Source organism: Mycteria americana, chromosome 13 (genome assembly GCF_035582795.1).
Source record: "Mycteria americana isolate JAX WOST 10 ecotype Jacksonville Zoo and Gardens chromosome 13, USCA_MyAme_1.0, whole genome shotgun sequence".
NCBI lineage: Eukaryota > Metazoa > Chordata > Aves > Ciconiiformes > Ciconiidae > Mycteria > Mycteria americana.
In genome coordinates this window covers 11,417,427-11,444,446 of record NC_134377.1, presented here as the reverse complement: position 1 = coordinate 11,444,446, position 27,020 = coordinate 11,417,427, and the positions used below count along the sequence as shown (strand labels likewise).

The following is a 27,020-nucleotide window of genomic DNA, read 5'->3' as shown; positions in this document are numbered from 1 at the left end:
TAGATAGCTTTTGCCTTTCTCTGCCTGACTAGTGGCAATAGACGAGTCTCACTTATTTGTAATTTTTACTTTCAAGTTCTATACTACGCTGCTTGAGCTCAAGTTTTTAAGAACTTTAAGGGTGTTTTCCTAATCAAGGCATTATATTGCAAGTCTGGCCCCAAAGTGACCTAACAATGTCCCTTTTCCAAGTTATGCAGCTTATTCTGGGAAGCAGTAAGCAAGCTTTGAAGAAGTCATTAAACTACACAGATTAATGCGTAGGCAAAGGGTAGAGTACAACGTAATAAAGCTACTACTGTACTTTACCCCTAAAGCACCACGTAAGGTTAGCCTTGCGTCTAGGAGAGAAGAACAGTGTACTCTGATTCCCTAGAACTTGATGGTGGCTCTTCAAAATACTGCTTCAACACTATGAAATTTAGGCTCTCCTGCTAAGATTTGAAAATGCATATTAATGTAATTAAGGATGTAATTAGCAGAGATTAGGGAAACAGTTAATGGTTAGAAGTGCAAAGAAGTAAACAAGACAGGTGCAAGAGACAGACAACTATGTATCGGTTTTACCTCCCTTCATCTCAGCAAGTTCAACCATCTTTAAGCTGTTTACCATGTATATTCTGTGCATCAGCTGTGTTCTTGGAACTGTGACAGAGGACTGCTGTACTGCATTTTATCATCAGATTAAAAACTCATTTTCTTACCATTAGCCTTCTCCAGAACAGTCTCCCTACAAACATAAGCCTCATAGCATTTTGACAGACTGGTGTATATTTTTCTGCACCCTGTTTCATACTTATTTGCAGTAATACTTTAGGAAACCAAGTATGAACTATTTTTATTGCTTGGATGCCAGCAAAAAGGAGCAGCTCGTTGCGTAGCTCACAAACAGTACTTTGAATCACTCACATCTGAAAGCAGAGGGCCCAAAGCACTACAAAGATAAAAGCCCCTGTCTAAATATTTGACGTATGACTGCAGCTGTCCAACCATTTTCTTTGCTCTGATTTGGACCAGGCCACAGAACACCGAATTTGGGAGGGGCTGCTCTCATACCAAACCCCACTGTTTTCCCAGCATAAGCTGCTAGCTTTCCAGGTGTTCCTAGCATAAGGTAGCATCAATCACATGATTGATATGAGTCTTACAGACCTCTTTCACACTAAAATGTAAGTAGCAATATGCAAGGACACTAAGGAATCCAGAAAACAGCAGAGATGAAAAAGCTCAGTGAGATTAGAGCAAAAGGAAACAAAAAGTATAAAGTTATTTTCTAAAGATGGGGTGGTAGATAAAGCCTGGGTAACTTTTGAGTTATTTCTGCTTAAATAAGTGCTTCCTTTTATATATTCACAGGGCTAACACATTAAAATAGGAGTTACCTACTTCCATCCCGAGATGACCCTAGTACAGTGAGGAGGCTGGAGAGGAAATACGTAGGGAACAAAGAAATGAAGTGAGAGTTTCAACTTTAAGATGTTGGCAAGTAAGTCTATTCTAAATTGAAAAGTTCTCCCTTCTTGGCTTCTCCAGATGAAAGGACTGATAGCTAAAGAATGACAGGATCTACACAATTAAGGATAAGCATTTTAGTTAACACGTTTTCTTGCAGCACATTACTAACCTTGCACTGTATTTCTATAGTTTCTGTAATTGAAAAGCCAAGCCATCAGCTGCCTTTTGCTATTCTAATGCCAGAAGCACACTCCCTCAGCCTGCTCAACTGAGAAGGGTTAAGACCAGATCCACAGCACTCCAGCTCCAAGATCACAAGGAAGCTTGCAGCAGACAGTGACTTCAGGGCAGGGGTGCTTCACTGCCTGGGAGGAAGCTCGTGGTAGGTCTTAACATTTGGCCAGTCCAGACCACACAAGGCTGGTATTTACCATGTAGTGGCAACACTTGGGAAACAGAAGTACTGAAAGCATAGCAACAGCTGCCATTGAAGCCAAGATAAGTGCTGATCTTAGGGAACCCTATTGCTCCATTTCTACAGGAAAATCTGGACAGCAAGACTGGGAGAAATAAAAGAAAACCAGGGTAGATTAAAATTGCTTGGGCTCTTTAGGAACACCTTATAAAAATCTGACTGTTCCCATAACTGCAGGAGCCTGTAGGGATGAATGCCACTCTATTCACCCACTGGTCATCCAGCTTTCAAAGGTAAACTCCAAGGAACAGAGGGCCCTAATGCAAGTGCCCCCGAGACATGCAATGTGAGTGAGCACTCAGATGTCAGGATGGAAATCCATGACACAAGGAGTAAGAGTCATCTTCAACACAAGAGATCCAAAGAAGTTGTTGAAGACTGAATTCTACTTATCAACAGTCATTTTCCCCTTCAGGATCTTAGAGACAGGGAAAAAGGGGGTATTATAGCAGGATTATTTGGCATAATAGACAGGAATAGGATTGTACAAGAAGCAGAACCAGTTCATGGTGACGGTCAGATACGTGCCTTTAAAAGAGCCCACCAACATGGTGCTCTGGAGGTTCACACAGAACCAGGGTTCAAAGACTGAGTGGTGTTCCTGCCCTGGAAAATGCTTGTCAACAATGTTGAGAGCACATAGAACTAACTTGCTAGTATTTGTTTCCAACAAATAACATGCTTGTACATAATTTTGATCTCAAGGAATCCTAAATCACATGACCTATTATGTTTCTGTTTCAAGAAACAGGGACAAGTCTCATATGGCTCATTTATTATTGATACAGCAAATAGCCAGTGCTGGCCATTGGTTTTGTGGTATGCAAAACCTCAGTTTGGCAAAGACGGGTTCTTCCACACTGAAGAGGACATTAAACAGGATTTAAACGCTAACAGTTCAGCAACACACCTACTACATGATCAGGTCCAGCTCCTCTGAGTCACTTCAGCATCAACTTAAAGCAAGTCAAAGTCTATATAAATGCGAGTACTCACAATGCAGTGGAATTTCAGACAGGGTCTGTGTATTTTGACGTTAGCATCTCTATTTGAAAGCTTGAAACCTAGAGAATTATCTGTGCTCACTGGATTCCAGCTGGCACTGACAGAACATAGCTTTTAACTATCATTTTCCTCTATGAGGCATCAGAAAGCTGTTTGAATTTGGCTACTAAAGCAGACTGAGCCAGCAGAAGATAACACTATGTCTACAAAGACATAGTGACCCCAGTACAATTTTCAAAGACTATCCTGTTAAGCTGAGACTGTTCTTTTGTCTTTTCATATGACCACTGTACAAAGCGTTTCCACTTACTGGAAACAAGAAGCTGTTTTTGCAAAGAGGAGCGCCTGCACTTTGAGCACTGCAGATACCAGAGACTAGGGAAGCGTGGTCAGCTCAGAGGGGCATCCCCTATTTCAGAGCCAGAAAAAGCTTTGGAGTAAACCAGCACCTGACCACAAGTACCAGAGTGTTTTGGACACTAAACATTCATGTGAACAGCTGTCACTGTCTTAAGTTACAGATTTGTCCAATTTTATCTCAAACTTAAGACCAAAAGCTGTTAAGATCTTGGGGCACTACAACTCCTGGTGCTATAAAACAAGACCTAAAATACACTAAACCAAAAGCAAGAGCTTTGCCTTTGCAATCAGTAATTTGAGCTTCAGACCACAAAACAAAGAGTCTAAAGTGGTGATAATAATGTAGCACAGCAGAGTTTGACAAAACACAGCATGGGAATGGAGGAAATTACTATTTATTCTTCAACATGTATACAGCATATGCTATTTTACAGCAAGTCACCACTGGCATGGTGAAATGGAAGAGAAATACTCACTTTAGTCGATGAAAGTTGGAAGGCATTGGAGAAAAACACCACAGTTAGGACTGTTAATGACTTACACATTGTTGATACAGGACTGAATCTGAAAACATGCTTTAACATTTACTGTAATAATGAAGGTGGTTAGTGCCACATTAAAATAAAAATAGTTCTATACAATATGTTCAATTTGGTCATGTGCTATTTACAGATTTTACAAAACACACACACAAACTTGTTACTTCAAGTCAGGCTAACAACAGGCCAGCAGAGTAACTCCATGTATACAACTGATCATTAGTGCCCTAAGTGCAGGAAATCCAATTTCTAGCTATGCAGTGCAAGTTGTTTTTCCAGGTCTCATTACAAATTTTGATCGGGGGCAGGGGCGGGGGAGGGAAGAAAGGATCTGACACATGTAAATAAGGTATTAAAACCCAACTTAAACCCTCTTTTGGAATTAAACCAGACTGTGTATTTTAAAAAAAGGCTTGCTTTAGATTTAAGTAGACAGAAGTAGCCCTCCCTATCCGTGCATAATGGGCAACACTGGCAAAATAAGGTCTGTTACAATAAAATACAATAGACGCTTAAATAAATAATCTTAAAAAAACAACCCTATGTGTGTTGAGAGTATGGAAGAACCCCAGCAGGCTGCACCTGGAATGATATTTTCTGCACGAGCACGATTAGGCATACCTCATACAGAAACTGGTGTAAACAAGGACAGTCAAGAACTGAGAGTGAGGGAACAGGAAGAGGGGAAACCGAGAAGAAATCCTGACTGAGGTAGCAGTACTCTCTACCCAGTGCAGAAAGTTCTGCTTACGAATAAAACCTGACTTTGACAAATTAAGTTTGGATGATCATGCAGAAGACAAACAGTTACATGCTTTTTTAGTTTTAGACAACACACATTCATTCCCTAAAATCTGCTGCCAATTTAGTTTGATAGTGTCCGCTGGCTCAAAAAAAAATTTATTTTTTTTACATGATGAATAGACTATCGAACAGAACACTGTACATGCTTTTCATCTACAAAAAAATATTTGCATAAAATAGTGTTAGTTCTCTGTACATGTCAATGGACACTTTTAACTGTGTATAAAAGAGGAATATATTGCCCCCACTGAAGTCAGAAAAAGCAAAAAACCAAAATCTAGATTATGAAACCTCCATCACCGGCAAATATGTTCATGTGAAAATTCAGCAGAAATAGACAGTTGCTCTAAACAATAAAAAAATTAAGTTAAACTTTTTCCTTGAATGTAAAACTTGTCACCATGTCAGTCAAGACCAGAACATATCACTAAAGTTAGTGTCTGTGCTGTAAAGCCAGATAACCAAGGGCATAGTAATGAACACAAACGGCCAGGAAACTCCTTCGGTGCATGCTGACAAAGAACATGGTTTGGTGGCAGGCCGCACACTATCTTTACCAGGTTCCAGGTAGTTACGGGCCACATATTTAAGTGTTTCATCCAGCAGAATGACAGGTAGTGAGATTTTCAAAACCATCAGCCATTGCGTCACATTCAGAGGTGTGATCTGGAAGATAATCTGAAAGAAAAACCAAGCATTACATCTTTTCTCCCCCTCCATCCCTTGCCTTAAGCTCCAGACAAGTTTTTGCTCTATCTCCAAGTTCAGGGATGGGTGTAAGATACATGCACTTACTGGCAGCGGTTCCACATAAAGGATAAGGAAGTGGAGTGACATGGACAAGCAAATAGCGCCCACCAGCCAGATATTTTCCCATGGGGGCATCCTCATCAAGGACTGATTTTCTGATAGACTGCAATAGAAACATGGTACATACATGTATGTAAGATACCAATAGGAAATTCAGTAAGTCAGAAAACTAGCTGGAAAGAAAACAGCATGGCAAGTCACAAATTATCCTGGTCATGAAGGAAAGGAAGACAACAAGATACAGTTTTTGTGTTGCAACTTTAAACTACTTTGGAAGTCTGCTTAGCAAAGCAGTCACAGTTCAGCTGCACATTTATTTTTGAAAGCTTGTGTGTGTTCTGCTCATTCCTGATCTAGTCTACCTTTTTTGCTAAGACCCCAACATCCTCTCCATGGGAGGGGTAAGGGAAAGATGGGTGTAACAGCATAAGACTGAATCCTCTCCAGTCTACTATATGGCTGGGACCTAGTGCACCCACTTCTTCTGAAGTTCACTTAACGACTGGATATACAGAGGGTCAAGTACTTGCACCTTCTTAATGCTTGCTCTTTAATTCTGCTCTGCAGATTCAATCTGCATTTAGGCTATGCTGCAGAAGAGGCTGAGATCCAGAACATCATATGTAGAGCAGTATCTTACTATGTAGGACTACCGCAGTACACTTGTATTTAAAGTTTATTTGTTTTTAAATTAACTGACCTCTAAGCTATTTGAAGAAAAATACCCTTGACATTGTGCTATTTAGTGGTTTCCATTTATAATCTAATATTAATTGGCTGAACCCACACTCCCTTAGGGCAGGAAAAACTATTTTCCGTATCTTCAGTATTCTTATTTTAGTTCTCCTTGATATCACTTTATACCAACATAGGAGAGATAATCTGATTGATTAAGCTTAGATTAGAAATAATGGAAAACATTTCAGTTGCTCATGCTTAGTAAAATACCAGAGTGAATTGGCAGACTTAAAAATATACCTTATGATAAGAGATCTCAAGTGTTATCTAAGAGAGTCATTTTGTTTGCACTACCAGGATTCAGAAAGGAAGTATGACTCATTCTCCATTAGTTGAGCTGTCCATACACTAAGAATCAAATTGCACAAAAGGTAGGATTTTGGATAAGCTAGGCAGAAACTTGCTTTCCTATTTGGACATACTAACCTGTTGAGAGCATTGCACATCTCTATGGTGACAAGTACAGAAAGAGCCATTGTCATTGGATATGGAGACTCAAAAACCACACAGTCGACGCCAGAGAAGTCTGGATTGTCCTCTTTGCACTGCAGAAAATGGCTCTGGAACAGAACAATGTGAACTCACTTCCACAGCTTGTTAACTTTTAAAATGTAAAATAGGCAATTATGAAATAAGCAGCAAGTATTACGAAAACAAAACTTTCTAATATGACTCCTATAAGCACTGGTTTTAAACTTTTGCCAGCTTTACAAAAATCCCTATTAATCTTTTACTTACAAGATGGCAATTAGTCCTTCAAATTGCTTAGAAGCTCAGGTATCCCACCTTTAAGCTTTAGTATTAAGACATTATTCATGATCAAGTTTTACAGTAACAAGTCTGAAAACATCTCGTTATATGAATTTCTGTAACCTACTGTTTCTCTACAGTCATTTCAAGTAACAAGTACGAAAGAAGCATGTATCTCCCCTCTCCCCCCAAAGATATTAAACTGAGCAAATACCAGCTGATAAAAGGTAACTCTTGGACCACCATCAGCAGCGATAAACCACCAAGCAGCAGCACCCACTGTGGCAGCACCAACATAACCTTAAAGAAAACAAAGTGCTTTTTTCAGTGTTGTGAACTGTACGCGAGAGATCTCACTTGCCACACTTGAACTTCTACCTCAAGACCTCCAGTACTGTAAAAAAATAGACTGTAATTCATCTATCTTCTGTGCAGGAAATCTGCTCCACCAGTTAGCAGCTTAACCATTAAACACTCTACTAGTATCTGCTTATGGAAGCTGACAGCTAGAACTTAAAGCAAACAAGGATATCACTTGGAGTAATCAACCTGCAATTTTTTTTTTTCCCCTCTCGGAACCTAATGTGTCCGTACTTACATTAACTAATACTGAGGTTTACTTACTTTAAGATCTATGAAGTCAGTTAGGAAAATTAAGGTCACAACTTCTGGCATGAAGACAGTGTGCATTAAGTAACCCTGTAGATACTACTTTTAGCTTTACAGTACTATAGCTATATTTAAGGTTTAAATCTACGTCCATTGATTTCACAAATTGGTATGATTTCACAAACCGATACTCTTATTTTCCCCCGATTATAGCCATGCCAGCAAACCTGTTGTGTTCTTCTACTTAAGGACAAAAATAGTAAGTTAGATACATGACAGTTGCCATTTTCAGATTTAGCAGTAGTTCTATGTACAGCCTCAACAGCTAATGCAGGTGCATATTCACTAATCGCTGGTCTTGGTTCTTCAATCCCAATCCCACAACATGCATCTTCCTAAGGCTGACCATTATTGCATGGACAAGCTAAAATCTGCTATTTCAATGCTTTGACCTAAAAGCATTTCAGCCTGGAATGAGTCAAATGGGAAAAGGCAAGTAGGTGACTGCTTGAAAACAGAGGCCAGACTTGGCCCTAAGTTCATCTGTTCCTGAAGGGCTCCCCTTTTTGAAGACTGTAACACCATCCACTATCAGACAATTTTGAAGGTCTAATCCAGTATAGAAGTATATAAAATTTCTAATGGTTTCCTAGTTGTCAAAATCAAAAGATTCTGATGAAGTGGTGAATGTCATACTGATGTTACGCAACTAGGGCTTTTGGTGCCTCAGTTGCTACCAGTGACCAAAAAAATCACAACTTTACTGTTCCGATCATGGCACTGCCTGCAAATGTGCAAAATAAAGTGTGAATCTTGAAACAAAATAAAGAAATAATACCAGTTCCACAGAACATCTATTGCTAGCTTTCAAGATTTCAGCATACAAAGAGATTAGACAAACTGCTTTCAAGTGGATCTCAAAAAAAATTTACCTGCCCAAGTTTACTTAAAAAAAAAAAAGCTATTACTACTTACATCCAATAGCTAGGTAACGGAAGAAGAGCCATCCACTGATCAGTGGCTCTTTAGGGTTGCGTGGTGGCTTATTCATGATATCAAGATCAGGAGGATTAAAGCCCAGAGCAGTAGCAGGGAGACCATCCGTCACAAGGTTTACCCATAACAGTTGGACAGGAATTAGAGCTTCAGGAAAACCCAGGGCAGCAGTCAAGAAGATACTGTAAAAAAAAACCCCACCAGTTATAAGCTTATTCTTGTGCATGTAAATAAGTCCTTTTAATGCTTAAGCCTAAGCCTGTAGCATCACTTCTGTTCTCTCATACAGAATTAGCCATTTAATATCACAAGCTGAATATTCACATTCAGAAAACTAAAAACTTATCCAATAGCAAACACTTCTAACTACTGGCATATAAGTTTTGAAGCATTATCCGCTTCTGGTAACTTCAGGAATTGAAGAGTTTCTGCTTTAGCCTTGTTTTTTCCCCCCACTCTATTTGTCTGTACAGGTAGATATATACATACATGCATAAAGGCTTGCAAGCCACTTTCTAAAAGACACTAAAACTTTTGCACACGTAATAGCATTTTAACTCAAATGACTAAGCTTCATTTAGCTAGATTACTGCTAGTCCCTCCAAAAATTTAATGAGCGTGTAGCTTTCATGGCTCCAAGCCTGTGTGAATAAATAGAACAGAAACAGGGGCTGCAGCAAGAGCCATATGAAGGACAGCTTTGAAGTTTACAAGAAACAAGGCAAGATAATTGCTGAGTTATATTCCACTCTGGGAGAAAGTATACTTTGATATAAGCAACTGTTAGGAGATCAATATTTACATTCTGTTACCAGAAATGCATTCTATGGTATTGGGTCACCATTCCTTCCAAAGACACAGAAGAGACATTCGTCTGTAACTTGGGGTTAAACAAGCATCTAAGTTATATCTGTGGCTAAGTTATCCAAAATACCAGATCTTGTAATATTTGATTAAGGTTTTTATTTTCCTATTCTAGAGAATTATTCCAGTAATAGAAATAATTGTAAAGCATTTAGCCACCTACTGAGCTAGAATATTACATGCAATGTGATGTGAATCTTTTGTGGTATGCTAAAATTCTCCAGTAAAGACTAGGCTAAAAGTATGCAGAATTCTGCACAATCACAATGATCAATTACCTGAAGAACCTGTTTCTCTGGTTTTAGTGAGAAATAGTGGAAGTAAATAAATAACTAACAAAAGACTCCATCATCACTACTCTGGTTCAAAGAAAAAAAAACCAAAAAACCCCCACACATTTTAAACATACCAAACAACTTCTCCAACATTGGAGGAGATCAAGTAACGAATGAACTGTTTCATGTTGTTATAAATTGCACGTCCTTCTTCCACAGCAGCTACAATAGTTGAGAAATTATCATCTGCCAGAACCATTTCAGAAGCAGTTTTAGCCACTGCAGTACCAGAACCCATAGCAATTCCAATTTCTGCTTTCTTCAATGCAGGGGCATCATTGACACCATCACCAGTCTAAAACAAGAATTTAAAGTTAAAAAAAAAAAAAAAGGTGGGCACTTACACACAGGACTAGAAAGGAATTCTGCACTGGGTGTGGTTTTGGATCTTTAAAAATCACTTAAGTGCAGAACGTGGAAGAAGCTTTTTCCAGAATGAGGTATTAGTCTGACAAGGCATAATTTGGGTTTAAACACAGTGTCTGCCTTTCAAACCAAGTAAAAGTTCAATTACTCACCATAGCTGTAATCTCATCAAAAGACTGAAGAAACTCAACAATTTTAGATTTATGGGAAGGCTCTACACGAGCAAAGCAACGGGCATGGTGGCAAGCATCTCTCTGGGCAGTGAGTGAGAGTTCATCAAATTCACGACCAGTAAAGGCTTTTGTAGAAACATCTTCATCTTCCACAAAGATACCGATACGACGGCAAATAGCTACTGCTGTGCCTTTATTATCACCAGTAATCATAATAACTCTAATACCAGCTTGTTTGCACAACTTTATAGATGAAGCTACTTCAATTCTTGGGGGATCCAGCATACCCACACAGCCGACAAAGGTCAAGTTGGTCTGAAACAAGACAGCACCAAGCTTTAGTGCAAGATCCTGTAGACTTCTCATTTGACATTAGCAAAACAGTAATTTTGCTTGCATGCTAAATATCTCTCAGTGTAGTGACATTTGTTTTTACTCCTTGTCCACAATATTCTGCAGTTCTACACTGAGCAATTGAGACAGAGGCCTATGTCATCCTGCCATTTGGTCAAGACCAGTGTATTATGCATGATATACTTGCTCTTATATCAGTTTTTTTTTTCCTGAAAGGGTTACTTCAGAGGGGTTATCTGTTTCACCATACAAAGTTTTCACAGCACTTTAGCTCTGACTCTGAATTCAGACAGCTGGAGAAGAACTGAAAGGTCACAAATCTATACGCACATTAACAAGTAAGAGAAGGTAAATAAGAATTTAACGCTTTTGGAATCACAACACTACATGGTACCACCTTACATGATGAGCATACGAGAGGACAGAGTTAATTCCCAGAGCATGACCACACTGAAATGGGATCCTACCTTTCCAAACATATCTTGCTTCAAATGCACTCGTTTTATTAGTTAAAATGTGCTCTAGTTGTCAGCCTTGCAAATTCAACCTGCAAGCAGTCAAGTCTTTCTTTTTCGTCAGTGCCAGGAGCACAGTGCACAAGCCAAAAACTCTCATGTAACTGTTGTCATTTCCCCCCCTCTAAATCCTAGATACAGATTTCATATTACAGAGTAGCCAAGACGATCATCATGGACAGAGCTTTTGCAGCTGACAATATGGAGGAAGGGAAGTGAACTTGACCCTCAGAGCACAAAATGGCAGGTGTATTTCATCACAAAATCCCCAAAGAGGTCTTGCAGTTGAGCAATATCGAACTGAAAACAATTAAAGCCATTAAAACCATTAAACCACAATGCAATTTTTGGAATTGTTTTCAGAGACTGACTCTGAAAACAGTTTAAGGTGTTATGATCCCGAGGACCTTATGTACATACATAAAATAATACAATTTGCACAGGTGGCTGTTTAACTGATTTTTTTCTTATACTTTTATCCAAGCAGCAGCCTGTATACCAGCCACCAAGAATACACACAGTGTTTTTCTTTTAAACCCAAAATAAACTGGGGCAATGAAGTAGGAGTGACAGGTATCACAAACCACAGAATACTCCAAGTTTTATCCCTTAAGTTTCTTCAGAGAGACATATAGTCTCTTCTTAAACTGAGCATTCCCTCCACACATGTGGCTAACTATTGTGTCCGACATCAAAAATAACCAGAAAGAGAAAATTCTCAGATGTAACTTCCTCAAGGAAGAATCAAACATAAGGAGTCACCGTTCTCCAGTCTGGGAGAAGCAGAAGTGTTAAAAGGATATTTTACTAAACTTACCTCATAGTTAATGAAATTTGAGGAGTCCTCAAGATTCATCTCCTCTTTTCTGGGTGGATTGTCATGGGTCGCCAGAGCCAAGCAACGCAATGTGTCTCTACCCGTTCCCCATTCTCTAATGACAGACATTATTTTCTGCTTAATTCCTGAGGTTAACGGTATTTTAGCATTTCCAACACGGACATGTGTACATCTGTCAATTACACCTTCAGGAGCACCCTGCAGAGGCAAAAAAAAGAAATTTAGCTTCATAAATCCCTCTCCATTACAACATTTGCTCAAATTACAAAGTCCTTCCTTCATCTTCAAGCTGCAGTTGTGCCATAATTTTTAAGTATTGTGCTACCTTTGCAGTCATTCCATGACTACACTTTCTCAAGTGAGGAACTGACCTTAACAAACATCTTGGTCATGGATGTGCGGCTTGGTTTGTTCGGTGTACAATAGACAGACATAGACTTTCTGTCTCTTGAGAATTCCAGAGTGAATTCTTTTTTCATAAGTTGTTTTATCACCTTATAAAAAAAACAATAGCATAAAAATACGTTTAGATAATACATACCACAAAACTCACTCCCCAATGAATTCCAGATAAAACAGTACTGACCGAGTTGCAAGCATTTGCACGTTCAATTCTAGAAAGTCCTTTCAAGTCTGTATCGAATACATTCATCTTTTCAACCAGACAGGTAAGCGCCGTTTCTGTAGCTTCACCAACTTTTTCATATACTCCCTTAGCCTTTAGTTAACACAAAGCAAACAAAAACACCGGAGTTTACTTTAAACCTCACCTGGAAACTACCAGAGACAAAAGTTCAAGTTTCACAACGGGGAAAAAAAGCTTAACAAGACATACTATAGCTTATGAAACAAGCAAAACTATTTTTAAAAAGCAACTTGGAAGAGTATAATTTGTAGCAAATTTCAAGCCTTTACTCTCAGGACCACCAGAGAAGGATGTCAGTACTTTATCATCAAGCATTTAAAGCATTACGAGATGTAGCAATCTTCAGGAGGCGAGGCAAAGCAAGAAAGTAGTAGTGCATTCTACACACCAAGAGATCTCCAAGTTCCAGATTACACTTGCTGCCTGGCTTTAGTTTTCTTAGTGTTCAAACAAGTCATTCCCAGAATTAATACTTAAGAGGACCTAAATACTCTCCCCCTTGACTAGAAGGGGATTTACCACTGAAAAGGTATTACACAGACAGATGAGAACAAACATTAATCCTCATTCTCACACTCTCCCCTGTTCTAGGATATGTACTTACTTCATTGTAATCCAAAGAGGAATCATTACATAGTGCACAGATCGTTGCAAGTTCCACAAGGCCATCATACTGGCTACATTTAATAAGTTTGTCATCTTTATGCCTTTCCAAAGGAAGAAAAGGGGGAGATTTAAGTTAGTTATTTAGTATTAGCATCTCACCTTTTTCCCTTCTTTAATCCCTTTACATTTCCATTTCCAATCCCTTTCCATTTAGTACAATGCTTATTAGTTATGAACTTGGAACTACAGAACCAGAAATTGTTGAGCAGAGCAGGTTTGATAAAGGTGAATTCTGAAGTTTAGATCAAACAGTCATGAACAGAATGACATGATTATCAATGAAATCACTACCTGAACTGCAAAACCTTATTTCTTTCAGTGACAGTCGTACAGCAATGTAGAGAAGTAAAAGAGCTCAGTGAAGAGGCATATGAAAGCTGTATTAGAGTATGCGCAGGACTTGGAGGGGAATTCCAAGTAGGAGAGGGATATTGTTGGATACCTTAGGAGCTTAGCTTCCTTAGTCTTACTGCATATTCTGCAGATTTACTGCCATGCATGAAATGCATGCACTGGGCAAGCATAAAAGTAAATTTGGCTTCTATTAATTTCTTAAAAATCAATCTGTACTATATATATGAACCTCCTAAACCAATGAAAAGCTAAGTCATTTCACAATACAAATTCCACTAGAAAAGAAATGCTCTTTTCTAGTAGTCGTATACACTTAATGATTAATATCTGAAGTCCTTAGAAAGAGGGAAGGTACATTTTTCTAAAGTAATGCACATTTAGACATCACAAACATGCAGCAACTTCTTTGTTTTCACATTTGGAAATAGATAGAAAATGAATTAATTTTCTGGAACACTAGCATACTTCTAGAGTAAGCATAAAAGAACCAAGACAGTGTTCAATACTGTTACCGTCCCCCTTCCAAAATTAGCAAGACATAACTCATATAACACCTTTCATTAAAGCTCTCAAGGAGGACGAAAAAAAGGTCTGGTGGTAGAAAGACATGGATCACTACTCCATAAGAATTCATAACAGACTATGACATGTCTGATTATGTAAGCTTTTATTCAGTCTCTTGTAGTACTGCAAACAAATTCCAATGTTGTATAACACAGCATATGAACAAAATACATCTTAAAAACCACAAGTATGCTTTTGAAGTTTCATTTTGCATATAATTCTACAGCCATCAGCAGTGGCTTTAACCTCTCAACTCGTTAAAGTTCCCAGCAGCTCTCAGTTTGTCACCTCATCTATCACAGCTAATACTTCCTGTTTTCACCTGTTCTGAACTTGAAGAAAACGAGCACACTTGGATATCCATAACTTGTTATACCAGGGTTTTTTCCCACACCCCTTGCCTGTGTGTTCCCTACCAACAATTTCTGAAGAATAGCAAATGCACATGGAGTCTAAGTTGCTGGGGTCAGTTGTGGACAAATGGTTTTTTTTGTGTTTTTTTTTTTTCCCTTAAAACTTCAGGCTTTTCGATTAGCTAAAGATGAACTCATATGAAGGTCAAATGCAATCTGCTAGCTTTTGCCACCGTTCTTAATTATTGTTATTTATGCTCTCAGTCTGCAAGTAAGCATGCACATTGCGTGGGCTGAGACTCTGACAATCTCCTAACATCCCTGGGTATGACATTTTAGTTTTTCAGTAAGAAATACTTGTAATTTTATATTCTGAATGCATCTTAGGGGAAGTTATGTATCAAATACTTTAAGAGCATATGAAAAATTACTGATTTTCAAAAACACTTAATGGTTATGAAAGAGTAGGCTGCCTATACAGCTGTGGAAGACAACAGTATCTGAAGTTAAGTACAACAAAGAAACATCTGTCCGGAATGGTTTGTATCTAGAGCAGGTCCTGCTTTGGGGCAGTGCAATGGACTAGACTGCCTCTTAAGGTCTCCAAACTTTGTTTTCAGTGACAGTTTGCAATCCAAGGCGAAGTCAGTCACCTTAAAGTCACCAATTTTAAAAAAAGCTGCCCATAAATGCAGAAATAAGTCAGCCCGAAAGGTTTGAGAATTTAGCTATTTGTTTCCTTATGCTCCAATAACAGCCTTTCCGTGGTAATTTTCCTTTCACAGAATGTTCTTTATGTATGTGAATGCAGTGCGATTAACATGCTTATTCACATTTCTCCAATTTCAGCAAGTAAAAATAGAACATTAACATACATTTATGACTGTCCTATTATACTCGACATCTGTCACCACACTATATTTTATTATTTTGTTTATCTAGAGCTGTTGCGAGACCAGCTAAAGTGTAATAGCTGGATGCTTTACAAGATCTGAATGTCACCTTGCCTAAGTAAATGGAGTCTCCTGAAATGAAAGCATAAGCTTTTGACAGCAATTAGCTTTGAAACAAAAGAGAATTGGGGAATTAAGATTTCCAGCTGCTGAGAACACTATGGTCTTAACTGCTATGAAAATTAAACAGATTGGCGAAGACTGCGTGGAGTCAGAGGCATGCATGTGAAACTCCATCAGGTTGAGATGTTTACAATAACTGAATCTCAATTCTAATTCATACGTAGTAGAATTCTATTCTAAAGTAAAACTGAACTGGTGAGATTAAAAACCATGAAAGACTGGCCAAGTAAAAGGAGCTGTAACAATCCAGTAAGAGGTGGCTCTCCTTCTGGAAGCAGAACCCTAAAAATTCCTAGTGTTGTCAGGATGAACCACCTATCCTACTAGTAGACTTGGAACTGATAAAGTAAACCAAAATGTATTATTCCTTTCCCAAGGGAGCGGGTGTAACACCAGCTCAAATACCAAAGGCTGAGACAAACACACACATGTATTCAAGTACAGATGCACCAAGTTCAATAAACTACTGAGGGTAGGGGACAGGAATTTATAGTAAATTTAAGAATTAACTCCAACACATTCATAAGATGCTTTAGAAAAAATCTCCTACCTTCTCTGAGGCAGGGGAATTGGAAACATTGAATTCACAGATTAACAGAGGCTCACCTCTTCAGATTTATGCAGGTTTTTTTTAAAATAAAAAAGTAAACCTCATTTTGAAGCACTGGGATAGCTAATATTAGTCCGGTAAGACTTCAGTAAAATAAATCCTCTCAACCTACCCCTAATTTATTTTTAGATTATCAAAGGAACACTGCAATATTGGAGACTGTATTAAGTAAGTACCATGAAGGTTTACTTCTCTAGAATTTAACCTCCTTTTACTGTTAATTACTTTCCCCCCTAGCCCTTCAGTTTGCATTCTCACTGGTTGCGCTTTCATTTATTAACAATCACTATTGAATATTACACGCATCACTTTTCAAGCCTAAAGTAATAGTCAATGCATAAACAGACAAATATTTAACTCCAACAGAACACTTACACTTCTCCCATGGGAGCATACGTTGAACCAGTTACAGTAAATTCATTCAGAGAACAGCTATCTCCTTCTACTCTGTCCAGGACAAACATCTGAAATTAGAGTTAGAAGTGTTACTAGCTTTGAATGATAATTAATGCAACAGATTTAAACAGGCCTTAAGCAAGCAGGTATAAGAGGCAAGTTCAGGTTGAACAAACAAATAGACAAAACCAGATACGATACTCTGAACTTTGATCCCATATATGTTTGAACAGCTCCCTATACTGAAGCATGAAGTACAGAAAACAGCACTTGTGCTTAACAGATCTCATTTGAAAACTGAATTGTGGCACAAGTACAAAGAGTTGAAAACCACATAAACTACATACACTTAACTTCAGCTGTGAAGACTACTCACACATCCACTTGACAATCCTGACTATACCCAAGCTCTTCCTAGGCCTCAGACTTGTAAATTAATTCTCATGTATGTTTGAAACAGCAGTTCCAATCAGAAGCAGCATAGGGCTGCTTGGAAACTGACAATTCTTCCTAAAGTAAAAATAAAAACATCTACAAAGAGGAGAAGCTTCTAGATTCAAGAGGTGAGGTTTTAGGCAAGAGCCAGACTATGGCCAGTTTCCCTTAATAGCAGCCATTAAGTGAAAGTGCTTCCTGTCCTGGTTTTCTAGTTATAAGTCACTTTGCCATCCAGCACACTGTTAGCTTAAAAACATTCAGACAGCTCAAGTGCCCTTCTAGCACAGGCTGAAATGTTATTTCCAAATAAAGACACCAATGTGAAGGATGCATTTGTACCCTGTAAGACACCTGCATCTCGGTCTTTCCTTTGTTTCTGTTTCCTTTCTAGGAGAGCTGCAGGCAGAATCAAATCTGGGAAGATGGAGACAAAAAACATAGTGCCTGAAGCTGTCATGGTCTTATCATAACTCGCTGGAGTGGTAGTAGAGAAGAAAATAGTTTCTCACTGATTGGTAGTATATCCTAATGGAACTTCTTGCCTGTTGGTTAGTGTAAGACATTTTGCCATACCACATTTCAGCAACGTCTTAGTTTCCCCTCATTGTGCTGCCTTATGCTTTAGGCAAGCATCTTCACAAAATACAGCCTAGTAATTAGGTGTTCCGCAATTGACCTGCATCAATGTCTGGAGACCCTAAAATCTTCAAAGTGATTTTAAAAATCAAAAAGCTAGACAAGCTGATAAATTAAAAGCCCACAAAACACAGTAAGTGCATTCTCAGAGGGAGATACCACAGGAGGATATTAAAACAATCCCTCAAGTCTCCTCCTAAAGCAGTATCATTTCTGACTGAAACATTTTAGTATAGGGTTCCTCTGGACACTCAGGAGCTACTACTTAACATGAAAACTAAAATTACAGATGGAATTACTGTTGTAAACCAGAGTTCTTAAAAAGCTAAGCAATCTCTCTGCTTAGAGTGAAACCAAGAATAAGCGTATTGTTTACAGGTATTAGGATTTTGCTATGTTTTGCAAAATCTTGCAATTAAGGTTATTCTGTAGCTGTCAGAAGTTAGCAAGGAACCACGTAAGTTGTACTGCACAAGATCTAAAACGTTTAGCCCTCTAAACATAAGGAGTAGAGCTTTTAAATAAATGTAACTTAAATGAGTTAACCAGGAAGCCGCCTGCTTTTGGCATCTGCATGGTGAAAAAATCCCTGCGAAGACTAGGGCAGTTATGCAACTCTACTGCAAGTAACCTCCTCTGGAATACTGATGAGCAGCTGCTTTGTGTCTCTTAGGTATAAATACTACAATACTTAAGGAAGTAGAACAAGTCAACCACCAATTAAAAAGAAAAAGCCATCCATCACATGAGAATAAAGTGCTTAAGGCTTACAAACTTTTGCCAAAAAATACTGGTACATAGTGCTCAACATTTACACGTTTGGAATTCTAACCCAGTGTAATGACTCTGAACATCTGATGTCATAGAGTTGCCATGCCACTGAACATCTACAATTACTAAACAGAAGAACTTGATGTTTTCTCCATAAATTTCTACACAGAATATCAAGTATATGGGAAGCACAGAGAACTGGCAGCTGAACATGCATTATGTGACTAGTCCCAAATTAATCGACACTAGCAAGAATATTGGGGGGAAGGGAGGAGGGGCACATATATTATGCTTACGTAAGAGTGCCACACATTGAAGATGACCCTGGCAATGCTGGTGACAAGGTCAACTGCACCTCCAAGTTGCCAGATTAGTCATACAATATTGCACGCTGAAAACACTGCAGTGATCTACATCAGACCAATAGGAGCTATTGAAGATGAGATAACCAAATAAAGGTGGAACCGCTCAGTAGTGAAAATACTTTAGACTATCCAAGTTACTGTAGTAAATCTTCCACCTTTTTCTCACTGTTAAGTTTCTCCATCATTGTCGTCTTGCTAAATTAAAGACATAAGTGTTTTACACTTAGACACATCCTGCTTCTACAGTGTAACTATCCTACCTTTTCTGAAACGGGATAAATCATACCAAACGATTACCAGTAGACTGAATGGCTTACATTCAACTCAATGGAAAGCTGCTTGCAAACAACTTTCTCTTTCATCAAGTGCGGGTACAGCTATTTTTGGCTATGACTAAATAAGGGAAGAGATAAAGCCTTGAACACTACACAGTGGAAAACCGAATTAAAAGTGGAAGCTTATCTTAGGAAAATAAAGCAAGATTTTGATGATATGAGAACCAAAAGACTTGTGATCAAAAGAATTCAAGCAATGTTGACTATTCAGAGTAGCTGAGGAGAAAAAGAAAAATTGAAGAAGCTAGTTCAACATACCCTGCAGACTGACATCTGATTCGTGGTCAGAGTACCAGTCTTGTCGGAACAAATAACTGAGGTGCAACCCAAGGTTTCCACAGAGGGAAGACTTCTAACAATAGCATTCTTCTTGGCCATTCTCCGGGTTCCAAGAGCCAAGCAGGTAGTAATGACAGCAGGTAGACCCTCAGGAATAGCAGCAACAGCAAGAGCAACAGCAATTTTAAAGTAATAGATAGCACCTCGAATCCAGGAGCCACCGTGAACTGGATCATTGAAGTGACCAATGTTTATTATCCAAACAGCAATGCAGATAAGTGAGATGACTTTAGACAGCTGCTCTCCAAACTCATCCAGTTTCTGTTGGAGCGGGGTTCTCTCTTGTTCAGTAGCTACCATCTCATCACGAATTTTGCCAATTTCAGTGTTTACTCCTGTTGCAATAACCACTCCCGTAGCTTTACCAGCAGCAATATTAGTACCCTAAAGTAAATAAAGGGAAGAGAAAACTCGTAGTCAATCTAGAAACAGGTTTTGGTGGTGTTGTTTTACTGGAATCTTAAGTGGTTTTTTCCTTTCTTTAAGCGTGTTTTTCCTTTCTTTTTTTATTAGGATTGTATTTTGCCAGATTTAATTTTATTTACTATGAGTAATAGATCTGTTCTGTGGGGGTCCCTGTGTAAGCATACTTAATATGAGAAAGAACAGTCAGATTTTTTTTTACAAGGAGCCTACCAGCAATAAGACAATTGTTATTTTGTTATCTGAAAGGCATTCAATGCTTCCTTTAAACAAATTTGAATAAACGGTTTCATTCCTATACAGGAAGCTAGTTCTCAATTTTAGCCACACAATACCACAATTTGTGTGGGCATTCTTATCAGTCTTAAAGACCTGAAGTTCTCCACATTTTTGTTTATCAGTTTCAGTATTATTTTATAAAAGTTTTGAAAATTTCAAAACAAATAACTTACAGAAAAAAGCATGTTCTTCTTGTCTTGGTTTACAGCACGAGGATCAGGCACAGGGTCAGTGTGCTTAATAACAGACACAGATTCACCTAAAATAAAGATAATAGTCTTAAGAAGAGATTAGACATGTATCATCTTGAGTCCTGTAGGGAAAAGTTAAAAAAAAAAATGTTAGGATTGAGGATTATAAGATGTCAAACTTCTTTCCTCAAATGATTTTATTTAATTGCTTAAGTGAAACAGGAAATATTTCAGCTGATCAAAAAACCTGAATGGCTGGCTTTTAATGAAAATAGGAAAGGATTTAAGTGAATGTTTTATACAGTTAGATTTAATGAAGCATACACCATGTCTTTTAAGGAACATGAAGAGTTGTCAAATAAGCAGCTGGTACTCCACTCTTCCTTTTAATATAGCAAGATCTACTGCATGAATTAGATATTTTGTGTGCTTCTTATGCACTAACGAGCATTTCTGTTCTCTATATGCTGTAAGAGGTATGTTCTCATTTAAATAATTAGATGCTACCACAGTTACACATCTGTGATGGTATATACCACAGTTACACTGGCAGACCTAAAAAAAAAAAAAGAAAAAAAAATTAAGTGGCATGCAGCCATCTGTTAGTTAACTCCTTTAGATGGAAGTCTTCAGAGAACTCTTCCACAAAAAACTTAAATATATAAATTTCTAAAAACATGTCAGAGGTATAGAAAGGTTTCTTTTCCATAAAGAGAGATGTTAATTACTACATCAGATTTCACAAGGTGGTAACTCAGTGACTGAAGCTAAGAGCACACTACTTTGGCTCAAGAGAGCCAAAGCTTCCAACTTCTAAAAAGCTTTCTTAAGTAGCCTCTTAGACTTCAGTCCTACTTTATTAGTTAGGAGACTCAAGCATCAACTTAAAATAGGCTCAGAACAGAAAAGGTTTTCCTTAAAAAAATAAATCTGTTATTTAAACAAAGGCAAGGAATTATTCCTTTTATATAGACTTCCAGTGGATGATTTCTTCTACTTATTTCAGTTCTGATAGCTTGACAAACGTGGAGTGCCTACATTTTCTTATGCTAAACATAAGTAAGCTTGATCAGTTCTGGGCTATTCAGGATCTGTACTGAGAAACTTTGGGGACTGTTTCAAGACTGAGTCGAGGATCAGAAATAGGTTTCTCATGAATACTTTACTGTTTTAAAATTCAGGGCTAGTTAACATTAATTTATGCTACCAAAACAGGCAGACAGATCTTCACGTTCCAGCTGAGAGAAAAATGTTATAGCATGCTTGGTTGATTCGTAGCTTCTTTCCTATATTCAGAAGTACTGCTACTTTGTTTTGTTTTCAACAAATCTGAAAAGTGCTCTAAATATAGCTCCTGCACTTGAGAGCTGGTACCAGAAAACACACGAATGTGCATGCACAGAATCTCAGCAAATAAGGCTTTAGCATACTGAGTCTTTAGTAACAGCAGTTTAAAAGCTGCCTGTATTTAAAAAATTATTCTCTCTTGTGAGAGAAAATGGGTAACTGTTACAGAAAACATTTAGTAAGTCTGCCATACTTTCATATTTCAGCAGTGACAAGATGTTCAAACCTAGAAGACCACATAAACTAGACAGGAATTCTTGACTTTTTATTTTAGTTTCCCACAAGTTAATGTGTGTCTCTTGGAGGGATGGGACAGGACCAAAAAAGCATTACACAGTTCAGTAAGAATGGTCATCCCACTAAAGTGAACACGTGAAGCCACTGATGAAGCAACACATTCAGCCACTCTAAGAATTAAGTTACTAAATCAGAAATTTACCGCATTTGAATGCAGCATAGTACTTGAATGGCTACAGGCTTGTTTCTAATGGATTATTCTAAACAAATGGTGAAAAGGCACTTTCAATTATGCACATAATTATCCAAAATTCACAGAAATTGTACCTGTGAGAATTGACTGGTCTACCCTTAGAGTTGTAGATTTGATAGAAGTAATTCTTATATCAGCAGGAACCTTGTCTCCAACTACAAAGAAACGAACAAGACAAAAGTTAGAATTCCGTTATTTGAGAGATTTCTGTCCAAGCATACTATTACCTCTATCAGCCAGGAATACGATTTTCCAGTAACTGTTCAGACGGCTAAGATTACTAACAGCTTATCACTGCTCTTGTGGTTTGCAATACTCCAATCTTCTGAGTATCCAACATATTTCGGCAACTTGGATTTGCCTTCAAGATCTCTACCCCTACCTCACCTCAAAGTAGTAAATCACTGAACTGTTTTTCTAACCCCATGACTACCACTTGACAGCAAAGGGAAAAACATTCTCAAGAGAAAGATATCAATTTCAGAATACGTATTTATAAACAACCAAAACCCTTAGCTAAGGTGAATCAAGTTTCCTTTTCAGAACAACTGTCCTGGAAAGTCTTCTGGTTGTTTTCTCTATGCCCAAAGTCAGTCTTCTGCTCTCCAACGATCAGAATGTTATCCACATTTATTTATTTAGAAACTAAAAGAAGTACTTTCCTTTTCTTTGGCACCAACTGTGAGAATAACATGCTTCTACAAATCTGCTCTTTTAATGTTATACTTTGAATTTGCCAGATGTTTCAGAGTTGGAAGTTAATTTCAGATCATACACTAGCTTTATTTTTCAGTGATGCTACTCTATAAAATATACCAGTTAAAATTTTCACAGAACCTTATGCTATGTTTATCTTGTCATATATATTTCTACTTTGCAGAAGACAATGCTGGAGAAAAAAAAACAACACCCCCAAAACAAACAAAAAAACCTCTACTAGCAAGTGTTTGAGACACAAAGGCAGCAGACAATACAAGTCGTTAACAGCACACTCCTAAAGATGGCAGAGAGTAATCAGAGAGAAGTCAGTTGCCAGAGCTGTGGCCAGTTTAGCTCCAGCATCTCTATCATCCCAGAATTAATTCTTCCACCTTCCTACTTTCTCTTATCTAGATTTTCCTAGTTTTTAAGAAAAGAACTAGAGGCTCCACCATTTTGTGACTACCGCAAATAAGTGGCTGCATGTAAATTAACTTGCTAAAGCATATTAGAGTCACATTTCTGACTCATATGTGGGTTTTTCTACATTCTGCATGTAAATATGGCTAATGAATGCATATCAAACTTATTCCTAACGTAATTTAACACTGCAAGCATTCAAGCGTCAACTTCCTTTTTATTATAAAATAATGCAAAGAAACAAAGAAGGGAGAATAACTAGTGAAAAAGAGCTGATCTCAGTAGATGGACTCTATGTCCCTGCAGTAAAATTAAAACAAGCTGCAACTCCTGCAGGAACTGCTTATGCAACTAACAGCAATAATGCACATTAACAAATAATACCATGAAAAACTCTGCAGTGGTGTTACAGCCTTAGAACATACAACCACTGACACAGGAAAACTATGGGACAAAATGCTGAAGAGGAGAACCAAGTGCTACTTCAAACGTTAAGTAAAGTTGTACCACGTGACTTTTTGTAAGGTCAAAGAAACCCCAACCATTAAAACCAGCGAAAAATTGCAGAGTTTTGCTTGTAGACTTAGAAGTGTGTTTTTGTAAGCATATGTATATGAAGGGATCCAATAAATAGTGACAATTTCCATTTTTGTATCATTATAGCATGTGAAAACTAATTTAAGCCACAATGCCCTTGAGCAGCAAGAGAAAATAGCATTAGACAAACAGTGACCTAGGCCAAAAATGGCAAAACTATTCAATATGGTCTCCTGATGTCATGAGGAGGTTTATATGCAGACATATAATAGCAGCTGGTTTTCAGATATCACTGAACAACAGGCTAATACCTCAGTGCAATGTGGTATAACGCCTGTCAATCTGCATAAACATTTTCAAAGTACTTAAAGCAGCTGGAAAACTACAGCCAACTCAAATACACTACCACATTTGACAACGCTCTTAAAGACTTAATCACTCCATAACGCAAAAAAGAAGCTGTTAAAAAAATAATCTTAAAACATTCAGTAACTGGACAGAACATATGGCAAAGTTTACAAGTCATTTTCCAATCTACTTCTTCTGAATAGCTCTAAGTTACTCAAACTGAAACACAATATTCACAAGATCTAAAGTACTAGGAGAAACCCCTGCTTTAGAAGACTATTGATATTTGAGCATCAGTATTTCCATGAAAACTACTACTATCATTATCAATTGCCCAAATCACCAGAACTGGTGTTAAATTTAATACGATACTGCAGCTTTCTAAGTTTCTCTCAACAATTTAAGATAAGACACATTATTCACTCACCATCTCTGAGAAGGCTGTAGTAAAATATTCAAGGCATTTCCAATAGGCAGGAAAGCTGTACGTCAGGGTCAATTACAGAACTATTTTAAGCAGCTCTTTGCAAAATAACAGCTATGACACCAAGTCATTTATAGTCTTGAATATACTTTCATGAGCATAACTGAAACTGAATACAGATAGGAAATCATCCTATGATAGATAGGAACCCACAGGAAATTTTTAGTGAGCAGTCTAGTGCAGATCTCATCTACAAGAAGGCTTTCTTTCCATATAATTTAACACAGGAAAGAATTTTTTTCCCCCCTTTTTGGGGGGTTTTTTAAATGCAATTACTTTTCAGTCCACAGAACCAGTAAAAGTATTACCCGGGGCTTGAAATACAAGAAATTAAAAGGAGAGTATGTATTTGCATTGCTCAATACAGAGCTGCTACAGTCTAAATGGATATAATCCCATCGTTCTAAGTCTCAAATAACAAGTCAGTTTCAGAAGTGTTTTCATCCATTGTTTTAAACGAAGTTTTTAATCCTAAATAGTCACTTGATTTCTACAACAACTCCGAAGAAATCAAATAAGCTGCTTTCAAAACTGCCCAGACACATGTTCTTAAAGCATAGTTTAGCCAAACACTTAACTACTGATTAAAACAGCCCTTCTAACTATAAAAGTGACTGCTTCTTGGAAGAGCGAGAGCAGGATTTGGTTCAAATCATTACAGCTTTATTCATAGCATCCTTTTATTCATGCACAGAATATTATTTTAGAATTTTAATACTGAACTTCAGCACACAATAAGTTTCCACTCCATGACAGAAATTGGAGTGACATTTAGTTGCAATATGAATTTAAAGTTTATGTCAATTGTTTTAAACAAGCCATATGCCTTCACTGAAAATAGAGACAATTTAATATCTGAAAATAGTGGGTTCTTCAGCTACCTACAAGTAACTAGCAATGTCATCTTGCCAAGATTCCCACCAATTATACCTAACACTCTAGCTTTTCTTCTCAAGTACAAAGCTCCCCACATTTTGTCTTACCCCTCCCAGTGTTGTGGCAGTGTTATAGGTCAATTTCCACTCTCTGTGTACAGTCATTTATGTATATGTTTGATCTTAAGTGCAGTAGAACCCTACTTATCAACAGAGCACATCCAGTAATACAGGTGTGCATTTGCAGAAATGATTGCAGTTCCCCATGAAGGGGCTTCCTCATGAACAAAAGCCTTGAAAGGACAACCCAACATACAGACTGCCCTATTCAATTTGCAAAGTTACCTTGAAAAAGAAGATGATTCAAGTTTCCAAATTGACTTCAAATATAGAATATATTAAGCAATGTTAGACCCAATTTAATACTTGGCAGTGACCAAGTCCTGGACTGAAATGATCCAATTTATTATCTAGGTATTTCATTTGAGCACTGATACCCCTTTTACTTTACCAGTTTCCCTTTTCACTTTACCAGTTTCCAAGACAGCAGTAATACTAAACATTCCTCTTCAAAATTCTGTCAGAATATGGCTTGAGACACTCACTGGGAGACCTCTACAGCCAAAATGCACTGTTAGTATGTTGTTCACTAGATCAGCCTGTGATTTAAGCAGCCCAGGAAGATGGGCAGAAGTGATGGGGCAGGTGTTCTATGAACACTGAAGCTGGAAGGAAAATAAACTATTAAAGCTGTGTGGATTTCAGCCCCTGTTATATTTTCAGCTACATCTGGGTATCAACAAAGAACTTTAGACTACAACAGGACCATACTTATCTTTCCAGTCTCGAATGATATTCTAGATCTTTGAATCAAAATTGTTGGTGATGGCAGGGCCCAGGAAGCAATATTAATTTTACCCCCAAAAAGCTACTATGATATACAAGAGTCCTCATAACAAAGCTACTACTATAAATGTGTACTTTGAACACCATTATCAGCTCTGTCAACTGCCTCTGATCCCTCCCACAATTGAAGACTTGCTAAGAGGAAGTTCACAGACAGGTACATTCTAACAAGTGAAAAGTTTTGCTTCCTTTTTGTGTTAATATAAACATTACAAGAACAATTGATCTTCTTAGCAAAGAAAGTGATCTGTTTGCAAAAAGCCCATCTAAGTGATCACAATAAATGAAAGTAGTTTTTCCTGTAGAATTCAGAATGGTTCTTCATATACAATATGTACCTAACACTTCCTTATTTATGTTTATCATTAACCAAAGCTAGTGTCGACCTATATCTGCTATCAGCTGGTCAGGGTTGGAACTGGACTTTTGCAATGAAAATTATCAGCACAGCTCTAAACTATTCTGCCACTGTTGTGAGATTTTATA

At 37.8% G+C, this 27,020-nt stretch overlaps 1 protein-coding gene across 1 annotated transcript in view; it reads right to left on the bottom strand.

Moving 5' to 3' along the window:
• Window positions 1–3,674: 3,674 nt before the first annotated feature.
• Window positions 3,675–27,020, bottom strand: part of ATP2A2 (ATPase sarcoplasmic/endoplasmic reticulum Ca2+ transporting 2) — a 44,441-nt gene continuing 21,095 nt past the window's right edge. The window contains exons 6-20 of the mRNA XM_075515902.1: window positions 22,340–22,420; window positions 20,411–20,496; window positions 19,455–19,919; window positions 16,631–16,719; window positions 13,237–13,339; window positions 12,573–12,704; window positions 12,358–12,480; window positions 11,966–12,184; window positions 10,259–10,594; window positions 9,815–10,035; window positions 8,521–8,723; window positions 7,151–7,236; window positions 6,613–6,746; window positions 5,434–5,551; window positions 3,675–5,316 (exon numbers count right to left, since the gene is read on the bottom strand). Of these exons, the coding sequence (XP_075372017.1) occupies window positions 5,047–5,316; window positions 5,434–5,551; window positions 6,613–6,746; window positions 7,151–7,236; window positions 8,521–8,723; window positions 9,815–10,035; window positions 10,259–10,594; window positions 11,966–12,184; window positions 12,358–12,480; window positions 12,573–12,704; window positions 13,237–13,339; window positions 16,631–16,719; window positions 19,455–19,919; window positions 20,411–20,496; window positions 22,340–22,420 (2,666 nt within the window). The 3' untranslated portion in view covers window positions 3,675–5,046. The remainder of the gene's footprint in view (window positions 5,317–5,433; window positions 5,552–6,612; window positions 6,747–7,150; window positions 7,237–8,520; window positions 8,724–9,814; window positions 10,036–10,258; window positions 10,595–11,965; window positions 12,185–12,357; window positions 12,481–12,572; window positions 12,705–13,236; window positions 13,340–16,630; window positions 16,720–19,454; window positions 19,920–20,410; window positions 20,497–22,339; window positions 22,421–27,020) is intronic.